Source organism: Hyperolius riggenbachi, chromosome 4 (genome assembly GCF_040937935.1).
Source record: "Hyperolius riggenbachi isolate aHypRig1 chromosome 4, aHypRig1.pri, whole genome shotgun sequence".
Taxonomy (NCBI): Eukaryota; Metazoa; Chordata; class Amphibia; order Anura; family Hyperoliidae; genus Hyperolius; species Hyperolius riggenbachi.
Window position 1 is genome coordinate 107,728,470 of NC_090649.1, and position 23,252 is coordinate 107,751,721.

The 23,252-nt window shown below is 42.9% G+C and overlaps 1 protein-coding gene across 2 annotated transcripts in view; it reads right to left on the bottom strand.

The window, feature by feature from the left end:
- LOC137571380 (ephrin type-A receptor 3-like) overlaps positions 1-23,252 on the bottom strand; it is a 356,736-nt gene that overhangs the window by 48,490 nt on the left and 284,994 nt on the right. For both annotated transcript variants that reach the window (XM_068280382.1, XM_068280383.1), the window contains one exon: positions 11,648-11,709. In XM_068280382.1, the coding sequence (XP_068136483.1) occupies positions 11,648-11,709 (62 nt within the window). The remainder of the gene's footprint in view (positions 1-11,647; positions 11,710-23,252) is intronic.

Consider the following 23,252-nt stretch of genomic DNA (forward strand, 5'->3'; position numbering starts at 1 on the left):
TTTACCACTTTGGGTGCGGCACACCATCCACTCTTACAGCTGCTATTTCACTTGAAGGACAACTGTAGTGAGGGGTATATGAAGGCTGCCATAATTATTTTCTTTTAAGCAACACAAGTTGACTGGTAGCCCTGTTGATCCTCTGCTTCTAATACTTTCAGCCATAGACCCTGAACAAGCATGCAGCAGATGAGGTTTTTCTGACATTGATTAGCTGCATGCTTGTTTCTGGTCTGATTCAAACACCACAGGAGCCAAATAGATCAGTAGGGCTGCCAGGCAACTGGTATTGTTTCAAAGGAAATAAATATGGCCGCCTCTATATACTTCTCACTACAGTTGTCCTTTAAGCCTTGTATACGTGCTACAGGGGACTTGGCTTAGTCTGTTCTTTGGCGCCATCAAAAATGAGAATCTAGCATGTGTCTATAGGTGTCCCACAACGTTATTTAGAGATCCAGTACACCAGATCTCTAAGGGCCTGAGCACACTAGCAGGCTTCTGTCCACTTTTCAGCAACTCATCAATGTTACAGATGCTGAATAGTGGACAGAAATGGACACAAGCACGTTACTAACAATGAACAACAGGCAATCACATTGCTCTACCGCTTACCCCACCCACTGTAGAAGGCAATTTATCTCATGTCACCTCATCATCCCTCATTTTCTCTCCATGGAACAGTATACACTACTCCGAGATATAGAGTGTCTGTATAGCAGGCTTGTAGATGGTCAGTTGCCCCGTGTCAATGCAGGCCTGATTATGAACAAGCTCTCTAATTAATAAATGTCTCCCTCAAAACTGAACCATGGCCTCAAGCATCTCTGAGAGACTGACGGAAATGAAAAGAAGAGACTTCTTGTTCTGCGTACTCCACTCAAGGCTGAGGCAAAGACAATGAGCAGCACATGTTTGTCTAGTAGTTAGTATAATACATTAATTTCAGAGAAGGTTGAGAAATATCCTTGAAGATGGTATTACTGAATTGACCTCTTTCTATGGAGCCTTTATACAATAAAAAATAACCGCTTGTGAATACAGTAAACTTATACGATGAATAAATAATTTCTATAAATAGGCTTACAAGGCCGTGCTACAAGAAGCCTTGACAAAACGCAGGACAAAGTAACAAGAACAACGTCATATCTTAGAATACTTTGTTTTCTATTAAAGTACACCTGAGCTAAAAATTAAAACAAATCGTAAACCTCCCTTCCTCTGGAGTCAGGTTGTGGGTGTCGGCTGTGGCGTCAGAGATGACACATGAGGTTTTGTTCATGCAGTGTGAGAGGCTCCCAGGAACAGGGAGGTTAAGCATCAGTCATAACCATCATCTGATTAGACATGTGCTGGGGTTAGATATTCATTTCAGTATTACTTCGGGAACATTTCAAGTACAACATCGCGCACACAATACGAGGTCAACTAAAGATCCCCCAATTACCACTTAAAGAAAACTCAGTTACCAGAAATTATCTCTTAGCATGAGCCACCCAATATGGTTGAAAGTACTCTACTCTGCTTTTCTGTGCTCTACTCTTATCTTCTCTGCTCTACTCTTCCATTCTCTGCACCACTCATCTTATCTTCTCTGCACCACTCTTTTCTTCTCTGCACCACTCTTATCTTCTCTGCTCGACTCGTATCTTCTCTGCTGCTCTCTTATCTTCTCTCCTCTTTTCATCCTTTCTCTGATTTACTCTTCCCTTCTCTGCTTTATGTCACTCTTCTTTACTTTACTCAACATTACTGTACTCTACCCTTCTTTTATAAACACTTTTCTACTCTTCTCTTCCATTATCAACTCTACATTGCACTATTTCTTTTTTTACTCTGCTTTTTACTCTATTCTACTTTGGTACTCTATTCTGCTCTTCTTTACCCTTCTATTCTCTTTGTTACTCTGCTCTACTCTATACCTCTTCACTCTACTCTTTCTTCACTCTTCAATTGTTTCTTGCCTGCAGTTATCTGTTCTTACATTGTAGCATATTGGTTTAGCTTGTACTCTGACTACAAGCTCCATGACGTTTTCCAGCGATATGCCTTTCCGCATATTAATGCGGAACTTGCGTTTTTACACAGGGTGGCTTGCTTTTGACTACAAGCCCCAATACACGTAGTGTATACTTTCGCCCACACCATGTGACCGGCGCCTGGCAAATAGACCCCTTGCAGCCAGTATATTAGTACAATTATGCTGACATTTCTCATTTAAACTACCATTCCCAACATGCTTAGTGCATCACATGGCTGGCTGTCATCCAATGGCATTTTGGCTTTTGAAGGCTATCATTAAAAGTTATTACTACAGAGATTTAACATTCTCAGTTTTTTCTTGGTGACGGTCAACTGTTTAATGAGCACTGGTAGCTGCAGGATCTTTTATATATAACTGTTTGATTCTACTGAGATAGCACAGCGGTATAGAAGGATAATATTATGTATTTGTATAGCACTTACATCTCTTGAAGCACTTTAGAGAGAACATAGTCATGTCACTGATTATCCTCAGAGGAGCTCACAATCTAATCCCTACCACCGATCTCTGTGCAGTGCCATCTTCAGCACTGAAGCCTATGTTTACCCTAAATTGCCATAGTATTTATTTACAGTCTTGTACTTTAGAAGCACTTTACAGAGTACATAGTCATGGCACCAATTGTTCTCAGAAGAGCTCAAATCAAGGCACTGTAACCTATACCAGAACAAATACTAACTGTTGTTAGTTCATAACAGCATTTTAGTAGTTGTTTTTGCCTTGAAATAAATGTAAAGTCAACGAGGGTGTCTTCACCAGAGAACGTTTAAGAACCACTGAACTATGGGAATCTTTACATTTAAGGTTTCCCAGTGTTCTCCATTAGGCCCAGTTCACAATGCAAGACACAGTCTCAATCATTTAGAAATTGTGATTTTGCAATGCGATTTCTTATGTGATTTAGATGGAGGGGAAGATTTTGAACCATTACTTTGATTGCTCAGAAAATGCTGCACGCAATGCGTTAGCGATCTTACACAAATCACGACGCTGCAGTGAGAATGCTCACATAGGTTTACATTGATCAACACATTGCTTTGCGATCATCATGCGCTGAAACCCCCTGAAAGTGCCCCAATGTGAGCTAGTCCTTAAAGAGAACCAGAGGTGGCTTGTAAGAATGCTATTAGCACACAGAGGCTGGGCCTGCATATAATGCCCACTCCGCTGATTGGAGGGAAGGGACGCGGGTTGGGAGCGGCGACATAAAGGAGGCGGGGGTGCGGCGAGAGTGATCGGGCAGATGTAAACAGCCTGCTGGTGACACGCTGTGTGTCGCTAGCATGGCGTTTGATTTATGGGGGCACAGCAGAGCGCAGGGGGGGCCTGGGGGGGCACTGTATAGCAACAGAGGCTGGACATTATATGCAGACCCAGCTTCTGTGTGCTAATAGCATTCTTACAAGCCACCTCGGGTTCTCTTTAAAGGAACAGATACACAACATTCTATTCAACAATCTCAAAAGAAAATAGCGCTCCGTTCATTCTTATTATTGCACATTTTACACAAATCATTAAATGATGAAACAGAATCTTTGTGTATTTCCTACATTCTTTCTTCTTACTATTTGTTGCTTGTTAACCTTTGAAATGAACCACACGGGTCTTGTTTTCAGTCTTTTATACTTGCTGCCCACAGGAAAAAATTTGACTGAAACGTTTCTCTAATGTTGACTTCTTTGAAAACCCTTCCTCCCAGTCTATACACTGAGGTACAGAAGTCAAAATGAGCTCTTCTAAAGCCAAATGTTTTCGTTTTTACTGCTTGGACAAAATTTTTCTTTTTAGCTCAGATAAACAGAGATCATGTTATGATCACTATTACCAAGATCAATGCTTCCCTTTATTTAGGTAAAGTATGCAAAATTGTGCCTGGTTTATAATTCAGGTAGAGGAGGGGCATATACCCCTGGCTACATATACTGGGCACATATACTCCTGACTACATATACTGGGCACATATACCCCTGACTGCATATACTGGGCACATATCCCCCTGGCTACATATACTGGGCACATATACCCCTGGCTACATATACTGGGGACATATACCTCTGACTACATATACTGGGCACATATACCCCTGCCTAAATATACTGGGCACATATCCCCTGGCTATATATACTGAGGACATATACCCCTGCCTATATATACTGGGCACATATACCCCCAGGCTACATATACTGGGGACAGCTATACACCTAGCTACATATACTGGGCACATATACCCCTGACTACATATACTGGGCACATATACCACTGACTACATATACTGGACACATATACCCCTGACTACATATACTGGGCACATATACCCCTGGCTACATATACTAGGCACATACACCCCTGACTACATATACTGGGCACATATCCCCCTGGCTACATATACTGGGTACATATCCCCTGGCTATATATACTGAGAATATATACCCCTGCCTATATATACTGGGCACATATACCCCCTGGCTACATATACTGGGGACAGCTATACACCTGGCTACATATACTGGGGACTACTACACACCTGGCTACTTATGGAACATATACACCTGACCACCTATTCTGTGGACATCTATACACCTGGCTACCTATTCTGGGGACATTATACACCTGGCTACCTATTCTGGGGACAACTATACTCATAGCTTCTTATATTACGGACACCTGTAGACCTGGCTACCTATGCTGGGGGTACCTATTTTGGGGGAACTGCTGTCAGATTATCTGCATTTTTGGGGAACCACTGTTAACAGATTAAGTGTATTTTGGGGAACCGCTGCCAGATTATGTGTATGTTAGGGGAACGGCTGCTGATAGATTTCTTGTATTTTGGGGAATGCTGCCAGATTAAGTATGTTTGGGGGACCACTGCTGCCAGATTACATGTATTTTGGGTGTTACGTGTATTTTGGGTGATCCGCTGTCAGGTTTCGTGTATTTTGGGGAACTGCTTCCTACTATCTATGCCTAGCACTAACCACTAACCACCCTCACCCACTCCTAATCAGGCATGGTCGGAAGAGCCCATTTCCGATTCCGCGGTAATTCCGCATGCCGTCATAACGAAATTCCGGCGTAATTCCACTACATTCCGGCGTAATTCCGCGTAATTCCGCCGGTTACATTTTCCGTAATTTTTTAATGGATTTCCGTAAATTTCGGAGAAATTACTCTGTCGCTCATTTGAAACATTGTTTTTGTATCTGAAATTTAAGATGATCATCAATACTGTTGATAATAGTCTATTGTTAATAAAGTTGATTTTTACTTTTTAAATTTGGCTAAAAAAACGTACTTTCATTTTTTGCGGGAATCCGTTTCTTTTGTAATGCGGAGTGATTGGGTGGCGCCCAGGCAGAAGTTCACAGATGTCATTTCCAGCCAGGAGTCCCTGAGTGCATGTGGACGGCGATAGTGAAGAGAGTTACCAGGACAGGAGGAGTGACGTCAGCATCAGCAAGCATTTGCAAGTGATTTCACCAGCTGATCATGATTGGTCAACTAATTCCGCATCTCCTGATTGGTCAAAAAATTCCGATTCCGAATTCACGGTGTTCCGCATATTCCGACTACCGTTTTGTAATTTCCGCGTTCCGCGGTACAATGCGAAACACCCAATTCCGGTGGAATTTCAGAAAATTATCTTCCGCGGAATTCGGAAGCTCATGCCTGCTCCTAATACGAACCCTGTACTATCTATGCCTAGCACTAACCACCCCTACTTACTCCTAACATGAGCAATAAACTACAGTATCTATGCCTAGCACTTACCACCCTCACCCACTCCTAACACAAACCATCTCAAATATATGCCTAACACTAACCTCCCCCCACCCACTCCTAACATGAACCATCTCCTATCTATGCCTAGCATTAATCACCTTCCAAAGCCCAGAGTGTGGCTGCAGTGTAGTCAAGCCCTGGTGCACTACTGCTCCCGGCGAGCAGCTATACAGCCACTCAAGGCCATGTAAAGCAGCGATTAGCAGCTACAGCAGTAAATATGGGCACTGGATGTGCCCAACAACAGTACTCTGTATTTCTCTTGCTGAAGATTTCCCGCACCATACTGTATATTCACAGCGTTTGAGTGAAGAATTGTTTAGAAGTATTTCTACTCAGCTTTCCAAATGCTCTTATTTTATTTATAGAATAATGCATTTAACCAGCAAGCAGATAAGAAGTTTACATATACAATGCAAATTTTATGCAGCTGTGATCAGCGATCCATGAGGGACGTGGCTTAAAAATGGAAAAGGGTCACCCATCTTTTAAAATGCAAATCCTAGAACCGGATTGTATTATAAATAGGAGTGCAATTAAACCCTCATTTTGGGCGTACTTTGCATTAGTGGAAGCTCTGCCAGTGATGATGATGTAGCAGCTTCTGCTCAGCTTTCCCTCCGAAAATATCATTCTTCCTCATTAAGACTGAGATCTGCCTTTCGCCTACAGTATATGATTAGCAGTGAAGCTATCTGTATGCAACAATCCGCTGATGAGGACAGCCAATCAGAAATGAAGCTAACTATACAGTTTAAATAAATATCACACAAAAAGGAGCTTTCATGATTGCTTCAGGTGACAGTTTATCCCTGATCGGTGCACAGATGGGCTGCTCAGCTGACTGCCAAGCAGCTCAGCCCCCCCTATCATACTGTAGGCAATTGTAGGGGGGGGGGGGGGTTACTGGTGTCCAGAATCCCCCCTTGGTCTGTCTTGTGTGTAGCTCTCTGTCTACCCATTCCTGGTTCTCATTATTCCCCTCTCCTCTCCCTCTTCCCCCCACTCTTCTTTCCAACAGACACACAGACTCACTCATGTCTCTTCCCCTTTCAACTGTCTCTCGCTTTCCTCTCTCTACTTGTCCCCCACTCCTGTTTATGTCACTCTCCCACTGTCCTGTCTGTCTCACCAGCTCTCTACACGTATGAGAGGAATAGGCGCGGGAGACTTGGGCGCAGGATACAGCCGGTATATGGCTGATCCTGCTGCTGCACAAGTCCCTGCCGTGTTAAATACTATTCCCCCTCCAGGCCGCCATGGATGGTGGGGAATGAAATAATTTGGCTTCCAGCAATTGCTGGAAGCCGAATTATTGTGTTTCAATAGCAACCTCAGCTCAGTCTTCTGACGGCGCCGAAGTTACTCCCTGTGCGCTGGTATAGCCGTAATTCCTATTATGGTCTATGGTGGCGCCGGCTGTGCCCAAATCTCCTGCGCTGGATTCACTGTGTTCGCTCTCTACCACTCTTCTACTCCCTTAAAAAAATGCAAAATTCAACATTCTAAAGACAATTGTGTATTTACAGTGCTGCCCATAAGTATTCATACCTCTGGCAAATTGTGACTAAAATTATTATTATGTATTTATATAGCACTGACATCTTCTGCAGCACTTTACAGAGTACATAGTCGTGTCACTGACTGCCTTCAGAGGAGCTCACAATTTAATCCCTACCATAGTCAAAGTCTAATGTCCTACCATATTATTATATTGTGCGTGGCTGAGAGAGACCTTTCAGGAATCCCCCCTTGAACATCCTGGGTTTGCCCTCTGGAAAGCAGAGCAAGAGGTCCCATTGTAGATTGCAAAAGGAACTGCAATAGCGATCCTGTTACCTAGCTTGGCGAATCGCTGAAGGAGGGCTGCTGACAATAGGGGACACCGGTGTTCACTCTAAATATTAACCTGAAATGACCTGAAAAATACAGTGTGTGCGTTATCTGTTTTGAAAAACCATTCTATACTGCTATTGCTGCCACTGAAAAGTTAGCATGCCTCGCTCTCAATTTAGGTGACCACACAGAAGGTGTTTCTTCTATACCTATTGATGTGCCAAGAAAGATGTGCAAGATTTCTTAAGCAAAGTCTATTGTTTCTCAAGGTAACTTTGTTATCTTTGTATATGGCATTCAAGCTATTTGCTTCTTTAACCATTTATGTCGCGCGGACGTGAGCCTCACATCCACAGTGGCAGCTGCTACAGCCGCAGGAACGCGCTAGTCATGTCCCTGCAGTTTGGGGTGCTTTGTTGGTGCTTACGATGTTGCTGGTAGCAGTAGGGATTGGCTGCAGGGGATAAAAGTCCCCTGTGCCAATCCGTACATGTCCTCCAAAAATAAACACTGTTTTTGTTCAAAAACAGTGTTTATTCCTAAATAGAGCCACCGCACTTCCTTCCGCCGCCGATTTCCACCACTTTCTGCCACAAAGTTCTCATTCATTACTCTCCCCACAGGCCACCATGATCGCAGGCTTCCATTGAAGCCTGCGTCACTTCCGTAGTTACAATGCAGCATCACATTGTTTCCTATGTAGCGTACTTATACGCTAATAGGATTTGCTCAGTGGGGGCATCTTATGGCCAAATAGTACAATTACACCTACTGACTTTAGGGAATAGAAAAAAATAATAATAATATGTATGTCAAGAGGGCATATTATTATACATTTATGGGCTAACAATTAGTGATAGATGTAAAACTGAAAAAATGTACCTTTATTTCCAAGTAAAATATTGTCACAATACAATATACTAGGGATATAATTTTAACGTTGCATTAACCCGGGACAAATGGGCAAATACAATGTGTGGATTTTAATTATGATAGCATGTGGTATACTGAAAAATAATTATTTTTTTTTCCATTTTTTTTCTTAATTATTCCCTTTAAAATGCATTTAGAATAAAATAATTCTCAACATAATGTACCACCCAAAGAAAGCCTAATTGCCTATACAAGGTATACTGTAGATCATTTCTTTGTGATAAGTAGTGATAAAGTTATTGGGGAATGAAAGGGAGGAGCGCTGAAATGGGAAAATTCCTATCGTCCATAAGGTGAAAAATACCCGCAGGCTGAAATGGTTAATTATCAGTGATGATGCATTCATAATGAGCATTGTGACCACATCCCGGGCAGGTCAATCAATCAGCAGTTATTTATTCCTATATTGCAATGTAAACCAACATACTGATTGGCTACAGCTAATGGGCAAAGTGTGCTTCTGGGTTATGCCCTGACTAGTAGTTGTTGAGATCAATCAGAGCCTTTGTGTGCCTCTACAATGAGCAGTCTATATACCTCCCAACTTTTAGAGATAAGTAAAAGAGAAACTTTAAGACACGCCCCTGCCACACCTCTAACCACGCCCCCACCACACCTCTCATCATTCACGACACAAAACCTGTAGTTTTATCATTTAACCTCCACTGGTCCCTTTTATCATCAGTAGTTTTCCTTCATTTTAACATTTTAAAATAAGACATATATAAGAAATGACGAGGATAAAGTTTAGAACTAACCAAACACATTTTTTCAATAGAAAAACACTTATGTTTACTTAGAACTGTGCATCAGTCCTTAAAGGGGTTCTTTCGCGAATGAGGAAAAAAATAAAAAGTGGTTTATGCATAAAGTATTAAAAAACCTCTTTGTCAGATTCGATTCAATTTGATTTGATTCATTGATTGATTCAAATTGAATCGAATCATGGATCAGACATGTCAGATTAAATCAAATCAAATCAATGAATCAAATCAAATTGAATTGAATCTGACAAAGAATCATATGGTGTAGATTGGACTGATTCACCCAACAGCTTATGACTCTTCTCACATTCGAGTCTCTGCACCGGCCTCTGGTTGCCTAGCAACAAAGTAAACACATATTTAGCAGCTCAGCAGAGCTAAGCTGTAGGGCTATAACTGCGATTCCTGGTAGAAGTGGGTTATACCACTGAAAACTACTTAGGCAGGAGTTTTGGTTGTGAAAGAAAGTAAAGAAGAAAACCACCCCTAACAAATGGATTAGCCTCCCAGTCCGTCATCCGTCACTGTGTTACATTACATGTTGTATTGATGAAACCATTCATTTTTTTTAACTTTTTACACTGTTTTAGAAGGATGTTTAATAGCTTATGCATAAACCACTTTTTTTTTTTCCTCATTTGCGAAAGAACCCCTTTGAAGAGTGACAGATGAGGAAGAAAGATGGACAGAGGGATTTGACTCCCAAAGAGGGGCTGTGCTTCTGAAAAAAAGGATAGTTGAGAGCTATGCTAATCATGTGTTTTGTTTGCCACTGATTGGCCATTTCAGAGTAAAAAAAAAAAAAAAAAGAAGAAGAAGAAGATGCTTACTGATTGTTATGTGCTGTTTAGGGATGAGCTCTCAAAATTGGAACAGCTCTGATTTGCATCGGAACTGTTCTGATTGCATCGGAATTTGGCTGTTCCAAGTAAAATTGCAAAAATTGGAAATTATTCTGTTCCGAGCACAGCGTTCAATAATGTTTAGCAAACACAGTGTTAACACAATGGATAGGAAAGTGAAAATTGGCTTTTAGAACAAGAATATTTTATCCAATGTAAACAATGTGTATACACAACTCAGAACTCAGAATGCTGTACATTGTACTGCAGCAAATTGCCATTTTAACCAGTTCAAACAGTTACCATTTTTACTATGAAAAATCGTTTTTCTCAAAAACTACATGGACTTTTCTCAAAAAATGCTCATGCTCCTATTGATCCCCCTAACATGTATGGCAAATTTGGTAATGATAGGATGTATGGGAGCTTTGCTATTAACTGCAGAAATCTGCACCATTGACTTTAATAGAAAATGTCTTCTGAACACGAAAATTAGAACACAAAATTCTGTATTTGCCTACGGACAGTTCAGCCAAATTGGAATTCAGCTGTTCCAATCAACCCTAGTGCTGTTAGGGAGGAGGCATCAAGAAAGGGGATAATATACTCATTCTGATTGCAGCAGTACCTCTTTGTACATCAGGAAGGCACCAACCAAGGCCTAATGAGTACTTTGTACAAAATGCTCAATACAAAAGAAAAAAAATAAAAGGAACATTTGGCCATTCAAGGCATATAGTGAGCAATGCTGTTTCAGGGCTGGAACCCACTAGAGCGATTTTTTGAGCATTTAGGGAGCGTGAGAAATCGCTAGCGATTTCCCCAAACGCTCTGCCAATGTAAATGGATGGTGCAAATTCCACAGAAGCAATTGCGACTAGCAAAATCGCAAACGCAGGACATGCAGCATTTTGTTAGCGTTTGCGCTTCAATGTAAAGTATATAACCACTGGCGTAATTGCTCATAAAAACTTGCACGGATCGATTTTGCTAGCGTTTTAAAGTTAATGTACACTGTAACAAAATTAAAAATAATTGAAAGGATCAATCAGACATTAAAACGCTAATCGCTACACAACCGCTGGCAAATTGATTACACTTTCTACAATCGCTCCCTAAAACGCTCATGAAATCGCTTACAATCTGCTCATACAAAACGCTAGAAATTGCGATTAGTGATAGCGTTTTGTAGTGGGTTCCAGGCCTCATAAAGCACTGATCTGCCTGTGAGCTGGTGTTACCTTAGTGAATATAAGGCTTCAGTAAGTAACCAGTGATAATATATGCTATTGCAGCCTGACAGAAGTTTAGTTACAGAGAGTACTTTTCCCAGAATTCCCGGGGGCTGTTGTGTCTGCACCTACACCAAGCCATCTGCTCTGGGAGGAGGAAAGTCGTTGCCATGTCTGTGTGTTTTACAATCTATGTCAATATATTCAACTTACCTTTAAAAATGAATCCAGTGACCCATTTTCCATGAACTCTGTAATTATCATGACCGGTTTGCCTGTAATGGAAATAATATATAAATCAGTGTTCATTTAGTTCATAGAGTGGCAGTCTCAATCACTCTCTCTCTTAAGCCTTGAATCACAAAGCCGCGCTAACTCATAGCGCGGCCGCGCTAACTCATAGCACGGCCGCGCTATGCTTCGCATAAAACTTTATGCGCGCTATAACAAACATTTGTGCATGTTCACGTGGTGCAATGCATATTTTTGCATGTGCAATGGGAAAGTTCATGACGCTCTACCCCCAACCATCATACCAATTGGTGCAGGATCAGGCAAGCCAGACCATAGCAGGACAAATGTAGAAAGGAAGATCCGCAGAACACAACAGGTTGAGGTAAAAAAGGCTAATGAGTTTATTCGAAAAAATCCACAGACAGTGCAATAAAATCACAGGATCAACTGACGCGTATCGGGCCTACCATCTGCCCTTAGTCGTAGTTAAAAGTGAACCTGTACAGGAGGGAGTTTATATGTGGCCGGGGGAGAGAAGACTCCACCCCTGGAAACACACAAGCTGCCCCTTAAAGAGACATACATCCCAGCATTTGCAATACAGAAAATACAATAATAACATCAAAAGTATTATATAAAAGATGTAAAAAAGCGTTACCACTGAAAGACTACAAGGTTAAGTGTTGGCAGAAAGAAGAGAGGAGAGAAGACGGCAACAACAGTTTACATAAATTGGAGACTAGATACAATATGTTGTCAAAAAGAGAAACAAAGGGATTTCAATATGTGTAGACTAAGCTCAGATCCCATCTCTTGTTAAGGCCCTGTGGTGTACGAGCCTGTGGATCCAAAAAGCTTCACGTTTTAAAAGTAATCTTTGCAGATTGCATCCCCTAACCGGACAAACCACTCGTTCCACCCCCTGAAAAACAAAGGAAGATAGATGCCTCCCGTGTACAGTCTCAAAGTGTTTAGAAACTGCAGATTTGCAAAATGTATTCCAGTTGGTACCACAGTAATGTTCTGCTATGCGGGCTCTGAGGTGACGTGTGGTACATCCCACATATTGTATACAGCATGTCGTACAGGAGATAACATAGATCGTGTATTTCGTGTTGCAATTCACATATTGTTTGATGGGGAAATTTTTATTGTGTGCAAAAGAGAAGACTGTATTGCCTCTCTTGTGACACTGACAGTAGTTACAGGTGGGGAATCCACAGGGGTAAGAACCTACTGTGGCTAGCCAAGTGGGGGTGCGGAGAGAGGAGGGAGACCGAAAAAGACTGGGCGAGAGAATGGACCCTAAAGTGCGGGCCTTCCTGGCAGAGAAACGGCACCCTCTATCAAGGATGGTTTTAAGTTCTGTATCCGGGTACAGCACAGGGATATATTTTTTAATAATATTTGTAATCTTATTGAAGTCAAGGCTGTAACCGGTGACAAAAGTAACCTGATTATCTCCGACCTCACTCTTCGCTCTGTTTTTCAATAAATCTGAACGTGGTCTCTTGGTCCCCTTCTGACGTCCCACAGCCAGCTGTCTTTTAGTGTAGCCTCTTTGCTTAAGTCTACTTTCCCCTAAGTTGCATTCTTGTTCAAGATCAATAGGATTTGAACAGTTACGCGCAGCCCTAATAAATTCCCCTGTGGGGATGGCAATTATGGTGTGTCTGGGATGGCATGAATTGGCAAGTAAAATGGAATTACCAGCTGTGGGTTTCCGAAAGGTGCGAGTGGAGACTAAATGCGATAAGGGATCCCCCATGAGAGTGAGATCCAAATAGTCAATTTTAACTGGATCTGAACTCATGGTAAATTTTAAGTTAAGGTGATTATGGTTGACGTAAATCAGGAACTCGAGGAGGGCGGGGGGACCCCCCCCACACCAAAAGTAAGTCATCTATAAACCTCCCGTACCAGATAATATAGGAGGCAAAGGGGTTGTCGTCCCCAAAGATGCGGAGCTCCTCCCAACTGGAATACATTTCGCAAATCTGCAGTTTCTAAACACTTTGAGACTGTACACGGGAGGGATCTATCTTCCTTTGTTTTTCAGGGGGTGGAACGAGTGGTTTGTCCGGTTAGGGGATGCGATCTGCAAAGATTACTTTTAAAACGTGAAGCTTTTTGGATCCACAGGCTAGGCACTCGTACACCACAGGGCCTTAACAAGAGATGGGATCTGAGCTTAGTCTACACATATTGAAATCCCTTTGTTTCTCTTTTTGACAACATATTGTATCTAGTCTCCAATTTATGTAAACTGTTGTTGCCATCTTCTCTCCTCTCTTCTTTCTGCCAACACTTAACCTTGTAGTTTTTCAGTGGTAACGCTTTTTTACATCTTTTATATAATACTTTTGATGTTATTATTGTATTTTCTGTATTGCAAATGCTGGGATGTATGTCTCTTTAAGGGGCAGCTTGTGTGTTTCCGGGGGTGGAGTCTTCTCTCCCCCGGCCACATATAAACTCCCTCCTGTACAGGTTCACTTTTAACTACGACTAAGGGCAGATGGTAGGCCCGATACGCGTAAGTTGATCCTGTGATTTTATTGCACTGTCTCTGGATTTTTTCGAATAAACTCATTAGCCTTTTTTACCTCAACCTGTTGTGTTCTGCGGATCTTCCTTTCTACATATTTTTGCATGTGTTGTGCCATGTGAACGTGCGCAAACATTTGTTATAGGCCGCGTAAAGTTTAATGCGTGGCAAACCATGCGCGAAGCATAGCGCGGCCGTGCTATGAGTTAGCACGGCTTTGTGAATCAAGGCCTTAATGCCTATATTTTAATCAGGCATGAAGCAGAAGTGTATAAAAATGTTGAAAATGGAAAAAAAGAAACGTGTCAATATACATCATTGTCTAATCTTCTATTCATTGGTTGATATTTCAGTTCTTCACAATTAGAATTTTTCCCTGTTGCTTTTATTTTATCTTGTTAACTTTTGAGTTAGCGCGTGAGCCAAAAAAGTGTGTCTAAACTATAATATTTCCTCACTAGCCTGATCCTGCCTAAAGTACAATCCCAGTATCCTTAAAGAGAACCTGAACCAAGCAAAATTATTGAAAATAAACACATGATGTACCTGCAAATAAATAGTACATACTTACCTCACCGTCAGTTCCTCTCAGAAGCTCACCATTTTCTTCTTACAACAATTCCTTCCAGTTCTGACAAGATTTTGTCAGAGATGAAATATATCAGTTGCTGTTCGTAATAACTGAAAAAAACAACTAATGAGCAAGGTAATGTTCTTGTTTCCCTCTGGCTCAAGTGGGCAATATTGCAGTTTAACAGTGTGCTGACCTTAAAGCTGTTATGGGGCACTGACCATTTTCAAAATGGAGGTCAGAGAATTGACAGTGGACAAACAGCATGCAGGAGAGGAGAAAGAGACTGATGAGTAGACTAAACGGGAGGTAAGTATGAAGTGTGTATGTTTTTTTTTTACTTTTAATTTTCAGTTCAGGTTTGCTTTAAGTTTACACAGTGACATAAATATAAAGAGGAACTATAATAACACAAAGTATAATGCAGTAAATTATTCAAGATGCCCACTTTCACAACAAATATCCTGGTTTCAGGATCAGAAACACTTCCCATAGCTACTGTATATATTGCTGTATATTGGTATGTAGCCCCTCCCTCCCACTAAACTTTACATTACCCGGGTACAATGCGCTATGCTACTTGGAAACTAGGACCAAAGTCCCTGAGACAAGATCTCAAGCTTCAGTATAGTCAGCTTGGTGCAGTGTCCATTCACCACATAGGATCCGCAGTTCAATAGAGCACCACATTCTCTACTCAAACACACACACACACACACACACACACACACACACACACACACACACACACACACACACACACACACACTACACACACACACACACACACACACACACACACACACACACACACACACACACACACACACACACACTACACACACACACTACACACACACACACACACACACACACACACACACACACACACACACACACACTGATCACACACACACACTGATCACACACACACACACACACACACACACACACACACTACACACACACACAAACATACACACACACACACACACACACACACACACACACACACACACACACACTACACACACACACTACACACACACACACACACACACACACACACACACACACACACACACACACACACTACACACACACACACACACACACACACACACACACACACACACACACACACACACACACACACTACACACACACACTACACACACACACACACACACACACACACACTACACACACACACACACACACACACTACACACACACTACACACACCTACACACACACACACACTACACACACACACACACACACACACACACACACACACACACACTACACACACACACACACACACTACACACACACACACACACACACACACTACACACACACACACACGCAAACATACACACATACACACACACACACACACACACACAGTCACTGTTGTGCAGGGCCGGTTTTACCAAAAGGCACTGCAAGCACGTGCCTACAGGCGCTCCACTCTCCAGCACTTACCTGCCTTACCTATGCAGAGTCCCAAGTGGAGTGTAATGCCAAGACCGGGGTGAGAGGTTGCTCACCCCGGTCTCGGCATTCCAGTGGCCAGATCTCCCTTCAGTTGGGGCACCTCTAGCTACCCAATATTTGGCAGCATCTCTAGCTGCTTAATACTGAGGCTAGCTCTAGCTACCTAATAGTAAGGAGCACCTATGACGGGCAAGAGAAGTAAGGGAGAAGTGAAAGCTGGGCCAGCCAGCACACTTGCCGTGTGGTTCGGTGGGGGTTTGTAGGTTCATGGCGGGTGAAGTCTAGGGTGCCAGGACATCTGTGCCTATAGACACCTGTGAGGTAAATCCGGCCCTGCAGTGGTGGGAAGTACACAATCCCCTCCCCCCCTACACACACACACGCATCCCAAGCAATCACTGTGCAAAAATGCACAAGACACCACACACAGACAGAGAGACACACACACCCCCTGCAAATTTCTCATATCACACACACAGCACTTATCAAAATATATTCTCACAAGCAACTCCCAATTCCTATCAACAGTAGTTACTGCAGCCTGCAACAGACACACTGTCAAAAGTAAGCCAGTCTCCCCACCATACACTGTCTGTGCATTGGACCTCCTCCCCGTGGCTTCCCCAGCATGGCTTGCCTTTGCACATAGCAATCTTAGCCTGCCTCTCTTATCCTCCCATTGAGGAGTGAGGATCCTTTAGTATGGGCTATCCAAAACTGGATGTGACAGTTATGCTATGAGGAGATTTTTCTATCTCGTGTGAACAAAATACATTTCATAGGGTTTAGCCTTCCCTGCTACCACTGTGAATCAGACAGCCAGGAAGTACCACTGCGAAACAGCCAGCCAGGAAGTACCACTGTGAAACAGACAGGAAGTACCAAATGTTGAAAATGGAAAAAAAGAAACGTGTCAATATACATCATTGTCTAATCTTCTATTCATTGGTTGATATTTCAGTTCTTCACAATTAGAATTTTTCCCTGTTGCTTTTATTTTATCTTGTTAACTTTTGAGTTAGCGCGTGAGCCAAAAAAGTGTGTCTAAACTATAATATTTCCTCACTAGCCTGATCCTGCCTAAAGTACAATCCCAGTATCCTTAAAGGGAACCTGAACCAAGTAAAATTATTGAAAATAAACACATGATGTACCTGCAAATAAATAGTACATACTTACCTCACCGTCAGTTCCTCTCAGAAGCTCACCATTTTCTTCTTACAACAATTCCTTCCAGTTCTGACAAGATTTTGTCAGAGATGAAATATATCAGTTGCTGTTCGTAATAACTGAAAAAAACAACTAATGAGCAAGGTAATGTTTTTGTTTCCCTCTGGCTCAAGTGGGCAATATTGCAGTTTAACAGTGTGCTGACCTTAAAGCTGTTATGGGGCACTGACCATTTTCAAAATGGAGGTCAGAGAATTGACAGTGGACAAACAGCATGCAGGAGAGGAGAAAGAGACTGATGAGTAGACTAAACGGGAGGTAAGTATGAAGTGTGTATGTTTTTTTTTTACTTTTAATTTTCAGTTCAGGTTTGCTTTAAGTTTACACAGTGACATAAATATAAAGAGGAACTATAATAACACAAAGTATAATGCAGTAAATTATTCAAGATGCCCACTTTCACAACAAATATCCTGGTTTCAGGATCAGAAACACTTCCCATAGCTACTGTATATATTGCTGTATATTGGTATGTAGCCCCGCCCTCCCACTGAACTTTACATTACCCGGGTACAATGCGCTATGCTACTTGGAAACTAGGACCAAAGTCCCTGAGACAAGATCTCAAGCTTCAGTATAGTCAGCTTGGTGCAGTGTCCATTCACCACATAGGATCCGCAGTTCAATAGAGCACCACATTCTCTACTCAAACACACACACACACACACACACACACACACACACACACACACACACACACACACACACACACACACACACACACACACACACACACACACACACACACACACACACACACACACACACACACACACACACACACACACACACACACACACACACACACACACACACACACACACACACACACACACACACACACACACACACACACACACACACACACACACACACACACACACACACACACACACACACACACACACACACACACACACTACACACACACACACACACACACACACACACACACACACACACACACACACACACACACACACACACACACACACACACACACACACACACACACACACACACACACACACACACACACACTACACACACACACTACACACACACACACACACACACACACACACACACACACACACACACACACACGCAAACATACACACATACACACACACACACACACACACACAGTCACTGTTGTGCAGGGCCGGTTTTACCAAAAGGCACTGCAAGCACGTGCCTACAGGCGCTCCACTCTCCAGCACTTACCTGCCTTACCTATGCAGAGTCCCAAGTGGAGTGTAATGCCAAGACCGGGGTGAGAGGTTGCTCACCCCGGTCTCGGCATTCCAGTGGCCAGATCTCCCTTCAGTTGGGGCACCTCTAGCTACCCAATATTTGGCAGCATCTCTAGCTGCTTAATACTGAGGCTAGCTCTAGCTACCTAATAGTAAGGAGCACCTATGACGGGCAAGAGAAGTAAGGGAGAAGTGAAAGCTGGGCCAGCCAGCACACTTGCCGTGTGGTTCGGTGGGGGTTTGTAGGTTCATGGCGGGTGAAGTCTAGGGTGCCAGGACATCTGTGCCTATAGACACCTGTGAGGTAAATCCGGCCCTGCAGTGGTGGGAAGTACACAATCCCCTCCCCCCCTACACACACACACGCATCCCAAGCAATCACTGTGCAAAAATGCACAAGACACCACACACAGACAGAGAGACACACACACCCCCTGCAAATTTCTCATATCACACACACAGCACTTATCAAAATATATTCTCACAAGCAACTCCCAATTCCTATCAACAGTAGTTACTGCAGCCTGCAACAGACACACTGTCAAAAGTAAGCCAGTCTCCCCACCATACACTGTCTGTGCATTGGACCTCCTCCCCGTGGCTTCCCCAGCATGGCTTGCCTTTGCACATAGCAATCTTAGCCTGCCTCTCTTATCCTCCCATTGAGGAGTGAGGATCCTTTAGTATGGGCTATCCAAAACTGGATGTGACAGTTATGCTATGAGGAGATTTTTCTATCTCGTGTGAACAAAATACATTTCATAGGGTTTAGCCTTCCCTGCTACCACTGTGAATCAGACAGCCAGGAAGTACCACTGCGAAACAGCCAGCCAGGAAGTACCACTGTGAAACAGACAGGAAGTACCACTGAGAAACAGACAGGAAGGACCACTTTTGTTCAAAGGCTGCATTGTACTGTGAAGATGATGCACACTTTGCACACTGACACTTCTAACAGGCAGATGCCTGCACGCCTGCCATTTGCACCCATGTATGGTCAGCCTTTGTATACAATGGCATAAGGACAATGACCTGGGTGGATAAAAGGGCACTTTCTATAATTCCCAGAGGAAGCATTAGAAGAACAATATATTTGATATAATTGAAATTAAATCTATTGTCCCATATCCTGGCCACATTGTATATCACATGATGATGGTGTAATTATGTTTAATGACTTCATTTGGTCCCTTTCATGGGTTCATTTGCATGGACAAAAAGATAGCCATTCTCAAGCTAATAGCCAATCCAATAAAGCTCAACCAATGGTGTATGTGGAATTAGCAATACCTGTTAATTGATCAGCCACTCTTCCCAGCAGCGTCCCGGACAGACAGTAATGGTTATGTGCTTTGTGTGAGGAACGTTAAGATTTTAGTAGAACATCAGCTTTGCAGTAAGTAGCTTCTTTTAATGATTCCCATCAAGCTGAGGGTCTAATTACTGACATTAGGAACAGACAATCACTTAGTATAGATTTCCCCCTCTAATTGTAAAACAGATACTGAGACAGACACCCTCATTAGTCTGTGCAATCACCGTGTATGATAAGGGGGTTCATTTACATATCCAATTACCAAACCCTTCATCAAACCGTTAACCTGTATATGTACTTTCACCTTTTTTAGAAAGGTAAAGATTTAAAGTTAAGAATTCTCTTTATTAATAAGACACCGTAAGCACAAAGGAAAGAAGGAGCTGAGGTTTAGATACATTGACTTCCAAACGTGCAACTTCTGGAAAGTTTTTCACGATATTCAGGTATTTTGAGATGAATACAGATCATAATAAATAATAAATAGCATTTTATTTTTAAATTTTTGCTTTATTCATTTGTTGGTTAGTACAAAACAACAAACAAGAGCGGACCACGCTGTTTGAAATCTCTGCCCTGTTCTGGTCCTGTTATTCCTGCCAAGGTGTAGATTTCAAACAGCTCTCATCGATCTCGTCGTTTGCGACACGTCACTGACAGCAGAGCTTCTGTGTCTCAGTCAGACTCAGGAGCCAATTCCATTGGCTCTTAACCTCATGATTAATGTGAACCAATCAGAGCTTCTGTACCTCAGTCAGAAGCCAATTTTATTGGCTCTTGATCCCGTGATTATTGTAAGCCAATCACAGTAATCACTGTGTTCTAAAGGTAAATAACTGCTCTGGGCCTTGACAGTCATGTCCCGAAATGGTTAAAGTGAACCTGAGGGGTTTAAAAAAAAACAAAAAAACAAAACAGATACTTACCTAAGGAGGGGTAAAGGCTATTGGTCTTATAGAATCTTCATGGTCCGCTCCTAGTCTCCTCATTCCACAGCTGTCACCCCCGTTAGCAATCTCTTCTGTCAAGAAGCTTTGGAAGTCTTCAAGAGTCCAAGTGCTCCCAAAGACGGTCGGCTCCGTAGTGCACATGCGTGAGCTCGTTTTCTTGTGCACTTGCTCATGTGCAGTATGGAGCCACCTGTCTTCAGGCGGAGCACTCAGGCTGCCGAAGGCATTCAAAGCCTCCTGCAGAGGAAGATTTGAATGTGGGAGACAGCACTGGAACGAGGGGACCAGGAGAGGAATGGGAAGGCTCATTAGGACACAGAGCTTTCCCTCTCCATATGTAAGTATCTGTTTTTTAATTTAAAAAACACAAAAAATAACTAAGGAATAAAATAATAACTAAGGAAAACATGAAAGTTGTTTAAAGCTCCACCTGCTAGCAAGTTTTCTGAGTACAGGAATGGCCTTATTTTGTTGCAGTGCATTATAGGCTAAATCCAGCTATACATTGGTCGATTACGGCCTGATATTGTTCCCTATTTGATAAGATAATTTCTCAAATTTTATTCATTCATTCATCCATTAAACTGACAATTTTTAAACTATTTTTATTTTATTTAAGGACCAGCTAACGCCCATAGGCGTCAGCAGGTCTTAAGTGGGTTACCATGGAAACGGCCGCTCGAGCGAGCGGCCTTTTCATGTCAGTTCACGGAGGGTGTCTCTCTGTGAACAGCCGGAAAGCCGCCGATCGCGGCTCGCCGGCAAAATGTAAACACGCGGGGAAGATATCCCGCTGTTTACATCATACGGTGCTGCTGTGCAGCAGCGCCGTGACGTAGATCGGCGATCCCCGGCCTCTGATTGGCCGGGGATCGCCGGCATATGATAGGCTGAAGCCTATCCTTCAATGCGCAGGACGGATATCTGTCCTGCGCAGCCCATGGAGGGAGAGGGAGGGACGGGAAGGCAGGGAGCGCCGAAAACGCTGCGGAGGGGGGCTTTGAAGAGCCCCCTCCGCAGATCACAAACAGCCGGCGGCGATCAGACCCCCCAGCAGGACATCCCCCTAGTGGGGAAAAAAGGGGGGAAGTCTGATCGCCAAGGCTCAATCCTGATCGGTGCTGCGGGCTGGAGAGCCCACGCAGCACCGATCACTGCAGAAAGCCCTGGTCCTTAAGTGGTTTTAAGCATTTATATAGCGTTAACATATTATGCAGCACTGTATATATTGTCTTGTCACTAACTGTCCCTCAGAGGGGCTCACAATCTAGTCCCTACCATAATCATATGTCTATGTATGTATGGTGTAGTATCATCTACTAGGGCCAATTTTAGGGGGAAGCCAATTAACTTATCTGTATGTTTTTGGAATGTGAGTGGATACCGCAGCACCCGGAGAAAACCCACGCAGACACAGGGAAAACATACAAACTCCTTGCAGATGTTGATCTGGCTAGGATTCAAACCAGGGATGCAGCACCGCAAGGCAAGAGCACTAACCACGCCACCGTGCTGCCCTACTACCGGCCACAGTGCAATGCTATGTGACCATCAATCCCCACTGTTACTGCCCCGACTGTTTTGCATTAAGATTTAACAAAATGTCTGATCAGACTTTTGATAAACCCTGATAAACTGGCCAAAACCAATTGAAAGTGAGTTGACTTATATTGTGGTAATAGACATTTACAGATTTGATTAAATCAAATCAAATGAAATCAGCAGGAATTTGATCAGGAAATCAATAAACATATGGCCAACCTGAGTTAAGGCCCGTACACACGTTAGGTGGATGTTACCCGACAGGGATTGGTTCTGGACCTGATCTGTCGGGCAACATCGCTGGGCTGAGGCTGTATAAACACGTAGTTAACCGGCAGGCTAAAGACATGTTCTGTTGCAATGTGGGGTGGCACAGCTGTGACATCATGTGGCGTGCGGAGAGAGCAAAGCTTTCGACCGTCACTTGACCTTTTGATAGGCATGGTAGATCACTGGCTGGGAGGCCAGTGAACAGGAATCGGGTGCTGCTGTACACACACCAGATTATAGGTGGAGACAGATTATCAGCCGACTTCAGTCTAGCGTGTACAACCCATCGGGCATACAGTGTCATTGTGATGTGTTAGCAATTAAAGACTGCGAAAATATTCAGAATCAGCCAAATGCTTACATTGTTTTCTCCTGCACCACTATACTTTGTATAGGAGG